This window comes from Lontra canadensis, unplaced genomic scaffold, assembly GCF_010015895.1.
Source record: "Lontra canadensis isolate GAN:19392208 unplaced genomic scaffold, GSC_riverotter_1.0 scaffold69, whole genome shotgun sequence".
Lineage (NCBI taxonomy): Eukaryota > Metazoa > Chordata > Mammalia > Carnivora > Mustelidae > Lontra > Lontra canadensis.
This window is the reverse complement of record NW_022631063.1, coordinates 663,298-679,678: the sequence shown is the minus strand read 5'-3', so window position 1 is coordinate 679,678 and position 16,381 is coordinate 663,298. Positions and strand designations below refer to the sequence as shown.

General features: G+C 35.5%; 1 protein-coding gene across 4 annotated transcripts in view; it reads right to left on the bottom strand.

Annotated features, from left to right (window-relative positions):
• Positions 1 to 1,972: 1,972 nt before the first annotated feature.
• Positions 1,973 to 16,381, bottom strand: part of GCA (grancalcin) — a 47,901-nt gene continuing 33,492 nt past the window's right edge. For all 4 annotated transcript variants that reach the window (XM_032880302.1, XM_032880305.1, XM_032880304.1 and 1 more), the window contains 5 exons: positions 11,597 to 11,640; positions 11,161 to 11,308; positions 8,736 to 8,849; positions 3,004 to 3,062; positions 1,973 to 2,187 (listed from right to left, as the gene is read on the bottom strand). In XM_032880302.1, the coding sequence (XP_032736193.1) occupies positions 2,161 to 2,187; positions 3,004 to 3,062; positions 8,736 to 8,849; positions 11,161 to 11,308; positions 11,597 to 11,640 (392 nt within the window). In that variant the 3' untranslated portion in view covers positions 1,973 to 2,160. The remainder of the gene's footprint in view (positions 2,188 to 3,003; positions 3,063 to 8,735; positions 8,850 to 11,160; positions 11,309 to 11,596; positions 11,641 to 16,381) is intronic.

Here is a 16,381-nt window from a genome sequence, read left to right as displayed (position 1 = left end):
AAAACCAAATGAAATATTCTCAATGGCTAATATTTGATAAGATTACCTATTTAACGTAAAGTGTAAAAGAACTGGCTGATAAGTAAACTGGCCTGGCATGGAAAATCAGTTTCGGGGGAGAAAAGGGTTCTGTGGTCAAAAAAGTTTGGAAAAAAACTAGGTAAATAAAAGTAAACAGGATTTTATGTACCTTAGGCTTTATCAAGCTCCCTGAAAAGGGTGAAAATGTCCTAAATACGTTTGGTCATCGAAACTCCTTCACAGATCTATGACCAAAATTCATAGGAACACCTTTGGAAGAGGAGGAGTCAGAGAATGGTATAGAGAGTTCTAATACAAAGTGCCACCTGGCAGAAACCTATATGAGGAATACCATACGTCATTTTTAAAGTTTTGCCTCAACCATTAGCCTCGAAGTAATAAAAACTATAACAGAGGTCAGAATAGTACAGTGAATGGATTACCTTTAAGCTGGATGTTAAGATCCCAGGCTGCTGAGTCATATTATCACCCTTATTCAACATGAATGATATGAGTGTGTTTATATTAGTTTTTTCCAACAAGACTTCTAATTCGAATCCTGTATTTTTTTTAATGGTTCAGTTAACACCCTCTCACATTATCAAATATAAGTTCGTGGAAAAAAACTTAACAGCCAGAGGACAAAAGTATATGGATTATTTCATCACACATTTTTATACTGCTGACCAAATCAATCTAACAGCTAATTATATAAAGTTATAATGTCAAAATGACTCTCCAATACTTCCTTTACAGGACTGTTAAAAGTATAAGTTGATTTAAAATTCTGTGAGTTTGTAAAAAGTTTTCTTTCAAGACACTGCTCTTCGCTTTCCAGCCTTTAAGAAACAGAATTTTATAAAAAGCATAATTAATTTGGTCACCAGCCACACTTAAAATCATGTCAATTTGTACTCACATTTTAAGCTGGAAGACCTTCAGTTAAAGTGTAAGAAAAATACATACTTTTAAAATCTTCACTAAGAAACACTTAGAATGTTTGCCAGGAAAGCAGCTGGATTGATTAGAATAGCTGACACCGGGATCTTAAATGCTAAGGATTTGATGACCACTCTGTAGCTTTCCACAATAATGCCACAGAAACAGGTCGTGGTGCCTATTGTGGTCAGCACCCTCCACATTACAGACCACAACAACTTACCAGTTTATGAATGCTAATGATAAACCCCCAGCCAAAGTTGAGAAAGTCAAACTTATAATTTCTGAACACTTAAATGAAATGGTAGATTACTTGATTTTTTAATTTTGTAAAGAGTTGGCATTATAAATATAAAACAATTTAGCTTCATGGAATACACTGAAATGTTGACATTTTGTTAAAAATACATATCATATCCAGAAAGTCTAGATTTAAAAGGAAGATGCCATTTTAGGCAATGTTGTCACTAACAAAAAAAAGTGCAGCCAATAAAAGGTATGTTTATTAAGAATTTTTTTCCACAGAAGACAAAGAAGCATACTAAAAAAAAAAAAATGCACTGAAAAAAACAAAGAAAAAAAATGCCTCCTGCAGCCTTATTTCTATAGGTTAATTTATGGTGCACTTAAGCGATGTAACAAAATTTTAGGAACTTTCTCTCTTCATAGACAAAGACTAGTGAGTTTCTGTTCTTGAGTTATGTGATCAAGGAATAAACTCTTCTACAAAAGTGGAACAAAATCCAGGCTTCTCCTTCTATTCACCTACACAACAAATGACTACGAACAAAATTTCAAAGTATAATTTGTAACCTTCTGGTAAGTATACGTTAACTTTATCTAAACTTTAATTATTTGGCTTCTTATATACTCTCTTGTAAGTACATTCTTCTGGGTTAACAACGTTAAAAATTAAGGTTAAAAGGTATTTATATCAATTCATCATATACCAATATTTTACAATATTATGCATATATCTGTTAAGTGATAACTTTTCTAAAAGAAATTAATATTCCAAATACAAAAACATTTCTTTTATTGCTTTGAACTGTGCACTAAAGTAAAAACACATAGAAAGGGAACAAATTTAATAGGCAGAAACACAGAAAAGCCCCAAAGCTTCAAATTCAAAGTAGTCCAGTTCATTTCTTCCAGATAAAACAATTCACAGTATTTCTTCAGCTTTCGAATTCTAGACATTCAAATTGCCATAGTACCCTGCAAAAACTAATATATAAGCAAAATCATCAGCTGGTTAACAATAAAATGTTTTTGGTTTTGATTAATTATACTCCGTAAAAGCATTTTCACAAGGGAAGTATTAAATGCTTCCAAGGCTTGTAATGTAAACCGGGATACACCAGTAGGGAAATCCTGACCCTATAACTTCCCTATTACAAGAACAAAACAAAAACCTTGAAACATTGATGTACATGTGAAATATAATTTTCCTATAGTTTCAATTTAAAAAAAATGGGAGGATGCTAATTGCAACCACTTGAAATGAGAAATGAACAGTCGTTATCTGTTATACATAAATATTTCCTCTTTCTTAGTATCGTACAAAAGTAAACTACTCTTTTTAAAAATAATGGTAATTTTGCCCTTAACAATGATTTGAAAGATGGGATGCCTCGGTGGCTCAGTGGTTAGGCATCTGCCTCCGGCTCAGGTCATGCATGATTCAACGCTCCTGGAATTGAGTCCCACATGGGTTTCCTTGCTCAGTGGGGAGCCTGTTTCTCCCTCTGCCTCTGCATGCCGCTCCCCCTGCTTATCCTCTCTCTCTCTGACAAACAAAATCTTAAAAAAAAAAATGATTTACCAAAAACATGTCATAAAATTTAAAAGTATCTTTATGTTTAATATAAAGTCAAGTTGGTATTTATGAAGATACTGAATCATATTTGCATTTAGCTGAAAAATACAGAAAAAGAATATGGTCTATAAAACATATTATTCCCAGTACTGATACCAGGATTCACTTAAATTTTTTAACAACTGAACATGTCTAGAACATAGTGTAAATATCAGAATACTCACATCATCATATATGAAATTCACAACTCCTTGTTGTAAGTGGTCTCTTCTCCTAAAGAAATCTTCAAACAAACATACAAAAATATTAAAATTTTAAATGTAGTTTCAAATACTTGTTGTCCCTAAGCACTAAAAAATGACTAATTTCATACTTAATTGAAAGGTTTTTTAAGTTTTTATTTAAATTAGTTAGTTAACATATAATGCAATATTAGTTTTGGTCGTACAGTATCATGACTTAACAACCCTGTATCACCATGTGCTCATCATGACAAGTGCATTCCTTAATACTCATCACCTATATCCCCCATCCCTCCAACCCACCTCCCGTCCGGTAACTATCAGTTTGTTCTCTATAATTAAAAGTCTGTTTCTTGCTTTGTCTCTTTCTTTCCCTCTTTTTCCCTTTGCACATTTGTTTTGTTTCTTAAATTTCACATGAGTGAAATCATGCGGCATTTGTCTTTCTCTATCGTACTTCGCTTGGCTTAACACTCTCTAGCTCTATCCTTGTCTTTGCAAATGGTTAAGACTTCATTCTTTTTCATGGCTAAGTAATATTCTATGGTATATATACAACATCTTCTTTATCCATTCATCAATCGATGGATACTTTGGCTGTTCCATAATTTGGCCATTATAGATAATGCTGTTATAAACATTGGGGTGCATATATCCCTTTGAGTTAGTATTTTTGTATTTGGCTAAATACCTAGCAGTGTAATTGCTGGATTAGAGGGTACTTCTATTTTTAACTTTTTGAGGAAGCTTCATACTGTTTTCCACAGTGGCTGTACCAGTTTGCATTCCCACCAACAGGTCAAGAGGGTTCCCCTTTCTCCACATCTTCACCAACTCCTATTGTTTCTTGTGTTGTTGATTTTAGCCATTCTGACAGGTGTGAGGTGATTATCATATTGTAGTTTTGATTATCATATTGTAGTATTTCCCTGATGATCAGTGATGTTGGGCATCTTTTCATGTGTCTGTTCCAACTCTGTGAAAAATAGCTGATATTTTGATACAGATTGCATTTAATGTATAGACTATGCTTTGCATAGACATTTTAACAGTATCTGGTCTTTCAATCCATGAGCATAGAATGTTTTTCCATTTATTTCCAATTTCTTTCATTAGTGTTGTACAGTTTTTAGAGTACAGGTGTTTTACTTCTTTGGTTAGGTTTAGTCCTAGGTATCTTATTGGTTTTGGTGCAATTGTAAATGGGACTGATTCCTTAATCTCTCTTTCTGCTACTTCATTTGAGGTATATAGAAATGCAACTGATTTCTGTACATTGATTTCTGTATCCTATGACCTCAATGAATTTGTGTATCAGTTTAGCAATTTTTTGGTGAAATCTTTCGGGTTTTCTATATAAAGTATCATGTCATCTCCAAATAGTGAATGTTTGACTTTTTCTTGCTGATTTGGTAGCCTTTTATTACTTTTTGTTGTCTGACTGCTTGCTAGAACTTCCAGTACTGTGTTAAATAACAGTGGTGAGAACAGACAACCCTGTCTTGTTTCTGACCAGAAAGGAAAAACTCAGTTTTCCCTCATTTTGAAGATGGTATTAACTGTGGGTTTTTCATACATGGCCTTTATCATATTGAGGTATGTTCCCTCTAACCTACTTTGTTGAGATTTTCTGTTTTTGTTTTTTACCATAGGATGTTGTATTTTGTCAAATGCTTTTTCTGCATCTTTTGAAAGGATCGTATGGTTCTTACCCTTTCTTTTATTAATGTGGTGCATCACGATGATTGATTTGCAAATGATGAATTACCTTGCAATCCAGGAATAAATCTCACTTGATCATAGTGAATGATTCTTTTAATGTGCTACTGGATAAAATTTGCTAATATTTTACTGAGAATTTTTGTGTCGATGTTTATTAGAGATATTGCCTGTAGTTTTTTTTTTTTTTAAGGAAGTCTTTATCTGGTTTTGGCATTAGGGTATTGCTGATCTCATAAAATAAGTTTGGAAATTTTCTTTCCTTTTCTATTTTTTGGAATAGTTTGAGAAGAATAGGTAACTCTTCTTTAAATGTTTGGTGGAATTCGCCTATGAAGCCACCAGACCCTAGACTTTTGTTTGTTGGGACTTTTTTTGATTACAGATTTCTTTGCTGGCTATTAGTCTATTCAAGTTTTCTATTTCTTCCTGTTTTAATTTTAGTAGCTTATATGTGTCTAGGAATTTGTCCATTTCTTCCAGGTTGTCTAATTTGCTGACATATAGTTTTTCAAAACCTTCTCTTATAATTGTATTTTTGTGGTGTTGGTGGTTATTTCTCCTCTCTCATTTGTGATTTTATTTATTTGTGTCCTTTCTCTTTTCTTTTTGGTAAGTCTGGCTAGAGGATTATCAATTTTAATTAATTTTTTCAAAGAACGAGCTCCTGATTTCCTTGATCTGTTCTCCTGATGTTTTAGTCTATCATTTATTTCTGCTCTAATCTTTATTACTTCCTTCCTTCTCCTGGCTTTGATTTTCTTTTGTTTTTGTTTCTTTCCTAGCTCCTTTAGGTGTAAAATTAGGTTGTTTATTTGAGATTTTTCTTACTTCTTGAGGTAGGCTGGTTTTGCCGTATACTTCCCGTTTAGGACAACCCTGCTGCCTCAAAAAGATTTTGGACCACTGTGTTTACAACATTTTCATTTCTGTCCCTGTATTTTTTTTATTTCTTAATTTCCTGGTTTACCCATTCATTGTTTAGTACTATGTTATTTAACTTCCATGTCGTTATGGCCTTTCCAAATTTTGTAATGTGGTTGACTTCTAGCTTTATAGTGTTATGGTCAGAAAAGATGCATGGTAAGATTTCAATCTTTTGGTTACTTTTTGAGGCCTGATTTGTGACCTAATATGTGATCTATTCTGGAGAATGTTCCATAGGCACCTGAATGTATACTATGCTGTTTTAGGATGCAATGTTCCGAATATATGTTAAGTCATCTGGTCCAGTATGTCATTCAAAGACATTGTTTCCTTGTTTATTTTCTTTTTAGATGAGCTGTCCGTTGATGTAAGTGGGGTGTTAAAGTCCCCTGCTATTACTGTACCATTATCAATTAGTTCCTTTATGTTATTATTTTATATATTTGGGTACTCTCATGTTGGACGCATAAAAATTTAGAATTGACAGATCTTATTGGATTGTCCCTTTTATCATGATATAGTGCCCTTCTTCATCTCTTGCTACAGTCTTTGCTTTAAAGTCTAGTTTGCCTGACAGAAGTATTGCTACTCTGCCTTTCTTCTGACATCCATTTGTGTGGTAAGCATTGCTCCATACCTCACTTTCAATCTGCAGATGTCTCTTATAAGCAGCATATAGATGGGTCTTATTTTTTTATCCATTCTGATACCCTTTGTCTTTTGACTGGAGCATTTAATCCATTTACATTCAAAATAATTATTGACATATATATTTAGTGCCACTTTATGACTTGTTTTGTCATTGTTTCTGGAGATTTTCTCTGATCTTCCTTTTCACTTTTGGTCTCTCCATTGCACTCAAAATTATTCCTTTAATATTCCTGCAGGGCTGGTTTAGTGGTCATGAACTCCTTCAGTTTTTGTCTGGGGAACTTCTTCTATTCTGAATTATAGCCTTACTGGATACAGTATTCTTGGCCAAAGAATTTTCCTATTCAGTACATTGAATAAATCATGCTACTCCTTTCTGGCCTGCCAAATTTCTGCTGAGAAATCTCCAGCTAACCTTTGGGTCTTCTAAGTTAAGGACTTCTTTGGTTTTGCTGATTTTAAGAGTTTTTCCTTTATCACTTACATTTTTACAAATTTAATTACAACATGTCTTGGTGTGGCCTGCTTTTGTTGATTTTGAAGGTAGTTCTTTGTGCCTCCTGGATCTGGATGTTTGTTTCCTTCTCCAGATTAGGCAAGTTTTCAGATTTTTCCCCTCCAAATAAATTTCCTGCCCCCCTTTCTCTGTCTTCTTCTAAGACTCCTGTATCACGAATGTTATTGCTTGATGGAGTCACTGAGGTCCCTAAGTCTATTCTCCTATTCTGTAATTTTTCTTTCTCTCTTTTATTCACCTTCATTATTTTCCATTATTTTGTCTTCTAGGTCACTAATTCATTCCTCTGCTTCTTCCAGCCAGCTGCTCATTGCATCAAGCCTATTTCCAATATCATTTATTACATTCTTCATCTCTGATTCTTTCTTAGCTCTTTTACCTCTGTGGTAAGGGTCTCACTGATGTCTTCTATTCTTTTCTCAAGTCCAGTGAGTACCCTTATGATTGTTGCTTTAAATTCTCCATTAAGCATATCTGTTTTGCCAGGATCTCTGGCTGTGGCCTTATCCTGTTCTTTCATTTGGGATAAATTCCTCCATCTTGGCATTTTGTCTGAGTCTCTATCTTCTTCTATGTGTGAGAAAAGCCACTTGCTCCTGAAAGCAATGGCTTTATGAAGAAGAGGTCATATAGTGTCTAGGGCCTGGCACTTTATGGAATGTCTCTGGTGTGTGCAATATATGCTCTGCTCTTGTGTTTTGGGTTCTCTATCCTTCAGGCCACTGCTGTGGGCAGTGTTTGGTCCTTGGCCAGAATGTAGCAAGTTTTATCTAGGTATGCTCTGGTCTGCTTATCAAATCAGACCTAACACCACCTGCACCAGAACTGAGGCCCTGCAGAACTCTCTAGTTGGGAGACATGGTATGGGCAGGGGCTTGTACTGGTCTTCTGGGGGATAAGCCAACCACACTGGGACTGAGGCAAGCTTGACTGAGAAGGGCAATCCTGCCACAGTGCAGGGGTGTGAGGTTTGGTATAAACATTAGGGAGCCAGTGTCTGTGTTGCACTGGTTCCCGCAGATGGATCTGTGTTTAGGCTAATGGGCAGAAGAGGGAAACGACATGAACCAGCTCCTTTATTCCTGGAGAGGTGTCTCCAGGAACCCCGCCTCGCAGGGACATGCTCTAAGAAGAGTGAATACTTTCCTCGGTGTGCTCTAAGCATTCTTCAGATCATTCCTTCCACATTATCTGTCCCCTGGTTGTCTGCCTGCCTACTCTCCAAAAGCAGTGCAGTGCCCTCTGGGCTCTATCCTAGCCAAGCACGCTAACCTTTAAAAGTCCAGGTTTTAAGCCCCACTGATTGCAAGAACTCAAAAAACTTAGCCCCTCCCATTTTCCAAACAAAAGCCTTTGGAGAAATGTTCTTGTGTGTTCCTGGATGTTGCTTTCTCTTATTGCCCTTCTCCGTGACCATGGATTACTCCTCTCTGCACACTCGTGATCCATTTCTCCCCTAAACCACATCTCTGCTCTTCCCACCTTCTTTGATGGAACCTATTCTCTCCCTTTTGTTGTGGAGTTTGTTCTATCAATCTTCAGGTCAGTTTCTGAGGTATTTAGGATGACTTGATAGTTAGCTAGCTGTGTCTGTGAGAAGAGACAAACCTACGGTTTTCCTACTCCACTGTCAGCTTCCCTCTCTCTCTTTTCATTCCCAATTAAATCAAGTGATTTCATATCCTGGGCAACTGAGACATGAAGAAAACTTTCCAAAACTGAGCCGTAACAATTTTCCACTCTTGACATTACTAAATTTTTAAAGCCTTAAAAGTGATTAGATTTAACGGTGAATAAAGGTGAAAAATACATATATTACAAACTTGCAGAAGAAAATGAGAGACACTATTCAGAAAAATAGCTACATAATATTGCACCCACTTTTAAATGATCAAAATACCTGTCAGTGCTCGAAGCTTCACACAGCAAGCAACATAATCATCAAAGAAGATTCGGCCATTCTTGCTGTACCGTTTGACAATAGCAGTTAGTGTTTGAGGACTCAACCTATAACCTAGAAAAAGGAAATTATACATTAAAACTTCTAAAACCAAACACCATAAGAACACCACAATATTGCGTTTTCTTTAAAACCAATCATAAAATAAATTTTCAAAATTCAATCCATAAAAATATATACTAGAAACAAAACATATTCACATTGAAATTTACCAAAGGTTTTATTACTAATAAAGTAAGAAACTGGTTAAGTGGTATATAAAGATCACAATTCTAGCTTTCTAATGAAGACAACACTAAGAAAACAAATAATTTTTTGTGGGTTTTTAAAATATATTTTGATTTTTAAATAATGTCCAGAGTATTTTATAGATTTTAATGCTTCAGTATTTCAATTCTGTAATTTTATAGTTCTTTAAAGAATATCAAAGCAAAGATTGTTAGTAAATCTTTGCTACCATTCAAATTCTGTATTTCCTTTTTTTTTTTTTTTAAAGATTTCATTTATTTATATGACAGAGAGAGATCACAAGTAGCAGAGAGGCAGGCAGAGAGAGAGGGAAGCAGGTTCCCTGCTGAGCAGAGAGCCTGATGCGGGATTCAATCCCAGGACCCTGAGATCATGACCCGAGCCGAAGGCAGTGGCTTAACCCACTGAGCCACACAGGCACCCCCTGTATTTCCTTCTTTAAAAATTTTTCATGGAAGTATAATTGGCATATAAAATTAGTTTCAAATGTACAATATGATGATTCCATAGCTGTATATATTGAAAAATTATTACTACAATGTCTAGTTAATATCTTCAACACAAAAAACTCCAAATAATCCAATTAAATATGGGCAGAGGACCCAAACAAACATATTTCCAAAAAAGACAGTTGGCCAAGAGACACACAAAAAGATGTTCAACATCACTCATCATCAGGGAAATTCAAATCAAAACCACAATGAGATACCCCCTTACTTGTCAGGATGGCTAGAATCAAAAAGACAAGGAATAACAAGTATTGGTGAGGAAGTTTAGAAAAAGAAACCTTTCTGCAGTGTTGGCAGGAATGTAAACTGGTACAGCCACTGTGGAAACAGTATGGAGTTCCTCAAAAAATAAAAAAAAAATAGAATTACCCTATGATCCAGTAATTCCATTACTGGATATCTACCCAAAGAAAAGGAAGACACTAATTCAAAAAGATACATGCAGTCCTATGGTTATTGCAGCACTATTTATGACAGTCAAATTATGGAAGAAAACAAAGTGTCCATCAACAGATAAATGGATAAAAAATGATGTGATATTATACACACACACATACACACACAAAACTATTACTCAGCCATAAAAAAAATGAGATCTTGCTATTTGCAACAACACGGATGTGCTTATATAGGGTATTATGATAAGGGAAATAAGTCAAAGAAAGACATATGATTTCACTCATATATGGAACTGAAGAAATAAACAAAGAAAAAAGGGACAAACAAACAAACAAAAAAAGACTCTTAAATGCAGAGAACAAACTAATGGTTGCCAGAAGGGAGATTAAGAGGTACAAACTTCTAGTTAAAAAATAATTAAGTCAGGGCATCTGGGTGGCTCAGACAGTTAAGCATCTGTCTTCAGCTCAGGTCATGATCTCAGGGTCCTGGGACCGAGTCCCATGTTGGGCTCCATGTTTGGTGGTGAGCCTGCTTCTCCCTCTGCCTCTGCTGTTCCCCACCTGGCTCATGCTCTCTCTTTCTGTCTCTCTCTCTTTCTCTCTCTCAAATAAATGAACAAAATCTTTAAAAAAATTTTAAAATTGAAATTAAAAAAATAAAAAATAATTAAGTCAGAAATGAAAATACAGCATGAGGAATACAATCAATAAGATCATAATATATACTATATGATGACAGATGGTAAATATACTTGTGGTAAGCACTGAGTAATGTACAGAATGGCTGCACACCTGCTATGGATATGTATAGAAGTGTTGCACACCTGAGACTAATATAACACTGCATATTAATTATATTTCAAAAAATTTGGTAAAAATAAATAGCTAAATAGCTAAATAACTATCAGAGATCCTACCAAGTTACAAAAGATAGAATATAAATGGTAAATACCAATAATTAGGGGAATAATTTTTAATATACTTAACAAAGGAAATTCAGAAATTATTTTAACAACCAGCATATATAAACGATCATCTTTTGGAAAAATCATAGATAAAATGGTTTTGTTAAAGGTCTTCAAATTGGGCAACAGCTGGTGAAATAATATACTCCTTTATTACTTAATAAATCTTAACAATTAAGATTCACCTCATCAAAGAACAATGATGATCTGAATATATTCTAAATAATTTTAATATTCTTACCCATAGCAGCAATGGCTTGATTCAATTCATGATGTTCCACTGTGCCACTCTGGTCTTGATCAATAGTTATGAAGTTTTGCTTCCAAGCATTAAGAGCTGCCCAGAGTTCCTTGAATTCATTAAATCCCATTTTTCCTGTGTAATCTCTCTGATAATTTTATCAATAAAAATAAGTTTTGATACCAAAGAGAATTTACTTGGCCCGAAACTGCAAATCATCGACTAAAACATTGTTAGTATGCTTCTGCAAGTTCACCAAATTTAGCATATGAATAGATTGCATAAAAATGGAAAAGTATGGAATTCAAACAGGATCTTACAAAGTATTTTTAAAATCTCCAATTTACTATGGCCATTTATAGCCAACAATTGCTTGGTTATATTCAGAAAGCAATTATTCTGTATTCTAGTATTTTCTACTTTTATTCAAGGATACATCCAACATGGCGATCATAATTCTGCAGGTTTCCAAGCTGAAGGCTATAAAACATATTTATTATTTGAATTGGAGTCTGCCCAATTTTATTTATGTAAAATTATGACAATTTCTATTTTAGAAAACAAAATGTTTAAAATTTGCCAAAAATAAACAATCACCCCTCATCAACAAACTTTAAATGTAAGGCAACCATAGTGGAAAAAAAAAAAAAAGTCGAAAATAAAAATCACTACAACTCCAAGCTACTCACATCTAGTCAGGGGATTTGGGTACTTAGATAAGCAATGATAAAATAACTGAAAATTACTGTCACAGGGCAAAGGAGGGCTTCAGTCTTCCTAAAACGAATGATAAGTAGGTTTTAAGTAGAAGTCTGACATACACTGAGATCACAAAACTTAAAGGAGTTAGAGATTTGATTAAAGCTTGGGATGAAGGACTGGCCTTCGATAACATCTGAAAGGCAGATGAGGGCCAGGTCATCAAAGTCCTGAATGCCACCCTTAAAGATTTAGACCAATGGAAGTCACTGAAGAATTTTAAGGTGCAGAGGGGCAATTCTAAAATTTCCATTCCAGAAACATTCACTTATATTGAACAGAGTGTAGGACAGACTATAGACTAAGGTAAGATGAGCCTAGATATAGGTAAATCATTTGCTAGTTTACTACAATCTATTAAATTAAAAAAATGAGCTTCTGATCTGAAGCAACTCTTTCCCTTGGGGGAGAAAAAAGGCAGGGAGAAAAAAGTAAATATAAACTATATTAAAATCATAGCTTATTAGAAATACTAACACTTTGGGGCACCTGGGTGTCTCAGTGGGTTAAAGCCTCTGCCTTTGGCTCAGGTCTTGATCCCAGCATCCTGGGATTGACCCCGTATCGGGCTCTCTGCTCAGCAGGGAGCTTGCTTCCCCCTCTCTCTCTGCCTCCCTCTCTGCCTCCTTGTGATCTCCGTCTGTCAAATAAATAAATAAAATCTTAAAAAAAAATTAAAAAAAAAGAAATAGTAACACTTTCATATCTACAGAACCATAACTAAAGACTCACTAGGTAGAATTTAATTTTTCTAATCTTTATCACAATTGCACTGAATTGGTAAGCTAATTTACCTCAAAACCAATTGTATCAGTCCTGATAAAAGAGATATTATGTCAGCACAATTAGTTAAGCTTACAAAGTTCTTACTAGTACCTCTTTAAAATGAGTGAATAAATAAATAAAACTCTTTAAAGTTATCTTGTTTTGCTATTTGAGAACATATTTAAATTTTTATAAATGAAAAACATTTCAGCTAAATTTTAGACCTATTAAGAAAAAATTATAAAACATTCTCCAGGTTAAAATAGCTGATTCTCTTTAAATCAATACAGTGTCAGTGTTAGAATAATTTACAATATTTTCAGACTGACTATTCAACAGACACTCAGTGAGCATTCACGATGAGCTAGGCAGTACGATTTTGTGATTTTACATAAACATACAAAAGTACCGTAAGTCCCAATTTTATAAATGAAGAAACGGAGGCCCAAAATAATAAAGTTTCCCAAGTTTATAGAGCTAATAAGTGGAAGAGTCAGGATTGGAGCCCAGTGCTCCTTCATACAAATACTACTCAAGTGGGAAGAAGGAGGGTGGCAAAGTTTCCATGAGAAATCTCTGGATGGCATTCCAACATTTTGTCAAGATAATGTTATTTTGCTTTCAAGTTAACAGAGCACCTATCCATTACATGGGAAAATCTGAACATATGATAACAAATGGCAAACACTGAGTCTTCAAATAAGCATGTCTTCAAATAAGCATATCTTCAATCACAAAATAGGACTGAGTATATATGTATATAAGATGAAATATTTTTGACGAAGAATGGAGAAGAATTTTCAGGAAAGCTAATAGATTTTCACTTCCTCCAATACCCCATTAGAATGGGCAAAAAACTAAGTTTTCTAAAGTCATAAACCTTTGACTTTGGGATGAGAGAAAACAGAGGAAAAGAATTATGTAACTTAGAGAAGTAGTAGGATGGATGGAAGTTAACTAGCCTAGATCTGAGAATGTGGCTTGATGAACACCCAGTAAGGAAAGCTGAAAAGAAGCCTAGTTCCTGGAGAAGACAACATTTAAGAATTGGTATTATATGTGAAAACAGGTGTGCAGGTAGAGAGAAAAATAGAAGGACCGATTGAATATCTATGTAAGAGGCGTTAGAGCCCCAAATTCCCTCCTTGCCTCAGCTCCATGGATGCCATGTCTATTTTCACACCAGCAGAAGTCTGGGGATTTATTGTCTGGAGAATTCTTCAAACTTTAGGATACCAGGCACATATCCAAAGCCCTAACCAATAACCAATAACCAGTCCTCCTAAGCTCAAATGCTGATACTAACATTCACCCTAACATTAACCCCAACACTAACTCCCTGGAGAGGTCTCTGAACTGCAGGACACCAGAAACATAACCTAACACTAACTCTAACCCTAACCCCAATCTTAACCACTAACTGGCAACCTACAACACCTAAACCTAACACTAACACTAATCCTGACTCCTACCCTAACCCTAACCCTAGATCTGAAAAGTGGCTTTTGAATACACGGTCAGAAAGCTGAGAAGCAGCCTATTTCACTGTGAGAAGACCCCAAATATTTAAGAATTGGTAGTATTTCTGAAAATGGGTATGAAGGTAGCGATAAAGACAGAAATACCAACTGAGTATCTACTTAGGGAGCATTTAGAGCACCAAATCCCCTCTTTGTCTCAGACTCATAGATGTCTACAACATCTATTGTAACCTCAGCAAAACTCTGGGAATTCATACTTTGGAGAGGTCTCTGAACTGCAGGACATTAGAGACATACCCAAACCCCTACACCCAGTCCCCTAACACCTAACCTCAAACCCAAACCCGTGCTCTAACACTAACCCTAACTCTAACCATCTGAAGAGGTCTCTGAACTGTAGAATACCAGGCACATACTCTAACCCTAACCATGACCCTAGCTCCCTCCCTAATCTTAAACCTAGATCTGAGAAACTTGCTTCCTAAACAATCGATAAGAAAAGCTGAGAACCAGCCTACTTATCCTCGAGAAGACCCCAAACATTTAAAAATTGGCAGTATTTTCAGAAAACAAGTGTGAAGATACAGATTAAAAACAAAAGAACCAACTGAATATCCACTTAAAGAGTATTCAGAGCCCTAACTCTTCTTGCCTCAAACTGGTAGATGGCTGCCATATCAATTCACAAGCCACCAAAAGCCTAGGGTTTTATTCTCTGGAGAGGTCTGGGGACTGTAGGATACCAAGCACATACCCAAACCTCTATCCCCAACCCATACCCTTTAGCTCTTAACCTTGAACTCTAACTCTAACATAAACCCTACCCTAAGGACCCTCTGGACCACAAAATACCAGGAACATACCTGAACACTAACTCTACCCCTGACCTTAACACTAACCCTAATCACTAACATACAACCCCTAACACCTAACTTCTAACCTAACCACAACCCTAACTCTAACACTAACCTTACCCCTCTGGAGAGATGTCTGAATTGCAGGCACCAGGCACATATCCTAATCCTAACCTTAACTCTAACCCTAGATCTAAGAAAGTAGCTTCCTGAACACAAGAGATGAAAACCTGAGAAGCAGCCTAATTATCCTGGGAAAGACCCCAAACATTTAAGAATTGATAGTATTTCTGAAAATGAGTGTGAAGGTAGTGTTATAAACAGAAGGACCAACTGAATATCTGTTTAAAGAGTATTTAAGCCCCTATCCCCTCCTTGCCTCAGATTGGTAGATGACTGCCATGTCAAGCAGAAGCCTGGGGTTTTATTCTCTGGGGAGGTCTGCAAATAGCCATATACCCAAACCCTAACCCTAGCCTATCTAGTAAAAATAACATTTAAGTGACAGTTTATCAAAGACCAAGAACCCTGCTGAGTCTTCCCTCTTTCTTTCCTACCAGACAACCAGCCCAAAAGGAAATCCCTAAATGTACTGTTCCATAACACTGCCCCACCAAGCCACCAGACATGAAGTCTATGGTCAATACCAAACTCAGAGCTTCTCACCTGAATTTTAGTTCATTATGTGCAACCAAGGATCATCAGACACTAGAGAAAATCATCTAACATGAAAGACAACCAAACAAATAAACTGGAAAAAAAAAATCTGGAAGAAACACAGTTGGTGAAAGAAGAAAAAACCCTGAAAAATAGATTAACAAGAAAAATACATTAACAACAAATACAAAAATACAGTTTCAGAAAGATAAGGGAACACATTACATAGATGGGGAAAAAAAGAGAAGCTCTTGCACTTTAAGAACATGATAGCAGATATTTAAAAAAACAAACGAACAATAACAACAACAACAACAAAAAACCTCAATAGAAGATTCAGAAAATAAAGTTGAGGAAATCTCCCCACAGAGGAAAACCATAGGAGACAAAAATATTAGGAAAGTGACCCAGTCCAAATGACAGACATTCTAGAAGGAGATAATTGAGAAAACATCACTAAAGAAAATGTCTCAGAATTAAAGTAAATGAATTCCCAGTCTGAGAATGCCCACTGAGTTCCCATACAACAAGTCCAGGCACATCACTGTGAAATTCCAAACCAGGCAAAAAAGAAGATCTCACAAGCCTCCACAGTGAAAAAACTGACATACTGGCAGGAAACAGAAAGATAAAGTAACAGTGGATGCTAGAAATGATGGAGCAATGTCTTTAAAATTATAAATGAAAACGATCTATAATGCAGAG